General features: G+C 39.3%; 1 protein-coding gene across 1 annotated transcript; it reads left to right on the plus strand.

The window, feature by feature from the left end:
* Window positions 1-50: 50 nt before the first annotated feature.
* LOC111617568 lies at window positions 51-783 on the plus strand. The gene has a single exon (XM_023358849.1). It carries the CDS (start codon window positions 65-67, stop codon window positions 662-664), a length of 600 nt encoding a protein of 199 aa, XP_023214617.1. The 5' UTR covers window positions 51-64; the 3' UTR covers window positions 665-783.
* The last annotated feature ends 1,050 nt before the right edge of the window (window positions 784-1,833 follow it).

Raw genomic sequence — 1,833 nt, forward strand, 5'->3', positions numbered from 1 at the left:
TGCTGTCAGACGCATTTCTATCTGGCGTGATGGCAAGTTGGTACCTACAAAACATCTTATCCTCATGTTCAACAAGCCAACATTGCCATCTTCTGTTGCAGCAGGATATCTCTGTTGCCCAGTTCACCCGTACATCCCAAACCCGCTGCGTTGCTTTAAATGCCAGCGGTTTGGACATTCACAAACATCTTGCCGTGGAAAAAGTGCATGCGCTCAGTATGGAAAAGAAGATCATGACAGTACTGAGTGTACAACTACTCCATGTTGCATCAACTGCAAAGACGCCCATCCTGCCTACTCTCGGAAATGCCCTGCATGGCAGAGAGAGAAAGAGATTCAGCGGGTAAAAACTGTAAACAATTTATCTTACCCAGAGGCTCGGCGTTTGGTTACTTCAAGTGCTCCTTTGAAAGAAAAGACATTTGCGGCTGCTGTGAAGTCTACAAAGACACTTGGGGTTCAAACTGATATTTCTGTTTCCCCAAAGGAATCTGTTACTCGCCATGCAAAATGTTTAATACTCCCATCACAAAAAACACCAGAAAAGGAGAATACAAGAGTTAAAACACCCCTACCTAAAACAGGGGTAGTAACGAGAAACCTGGGTTCTAAAAAGGCTAGCAAGAACCCACTAAACAAACAGAGTGAAAGCAGCTCTCTCTAAATGTAAAAAATCAGAAGCTCACTCTATGAGTGAGTTTTCTGATATCTCTGACGAAGAGACTAATATGCAGGTGACAAAACCAACGTCACCCCCAAAAGAAAAACCCCCTGTCAAATTAAAGAGGGATACCCTTGCTGAAAATATTGCCTCAAACATATAATGGATTATAAAATAACCCAATGGAACTGTCGTGGTTTCCGCAACAACTTCTCTGACGTTAAACACTTGACATCACTAAATTCCCACACTCGAGAAGGATATAACAGCCATATACCCCATCATTGGGGCAGACATCTCCAGGAAGAAGCCATATAGATTGTGGCTCTCTCCTCCATATGCCAAGCGGACTTCACCATAGAACAGGTGACCACTAGCTCCCACCATACTTCAGTCCCTAAGGATTATCTTTAACTTTGTGAATTGTGCAAGTGTCGCCCAAATGCTTCCCCAGGCCTCCCTGGATAATTTACCACTTAGACTATGGCCACAACTGTATGGAGGTATGATGATTGATAATTAACCGATTTATGTGCACTCTCTCTTGGTCATCTTAGATATTAAACTAGAGTGCATATATAGCCCATAAAGATAATCCCATAGATATATATATATATATGATTCAATATGTGCTTGTCTGTGCATATAACTGTAATTGTAGCTGATTATTGTTTCATATGCTTTATTTGTATATTAAATTTATTTGTTTAGTTAATTGGGTGTTGACTTCAATTATTCGAAACAGACATTCTTTTGACTTACCCACAACACTCCCCACTCAATAAAATAGCCCTTTTATTTAAAGCCATCCAGTGACGCAGTGAGCGGCTGTTACCAGTCTGATGCCGATCAAATGGTTTAGAGCTTTTACCCTCTAACCCCAGCTTCTCACATATCCTGTTTGGAATGTTTTTCCATTTTTGAATATGTTCTTCCTTGTTCTATCTGTGGAATGGCCTTTTTACCTGAGAAAGGCCTATTAATGCTGCCAAAAACATTTTGTAATTTCCATTAAGTGCTATCTACAGGAGTAAGTATATACAGTATTAGTGTCAATTGTCAACTGTGCCAACTTATTGATAATTTATTATACTTATCAATAAATTTATTATTTGGTATACTAATAAATTATTTTGTACAATTTATTAGAAGTAATCATAAGTGGTGAATTC

The sequence above is a fragment of the Centruroides sculpturatus genome, unplaced genomic scaffold (genome assembly GCF_000671375.1).
Source record: "Centruroides sculpturatus isolate CEXI.00-Female unplaced genomic scaffold, Cexi_2.0 scaffold7076, whole genome shotgun sequence".
NCBI lineage: Eukaryota > Metazoa > Arthropoda > Arachnida > Scorpiones > Buthidae > Centruroides > Centruroides sculpturatus.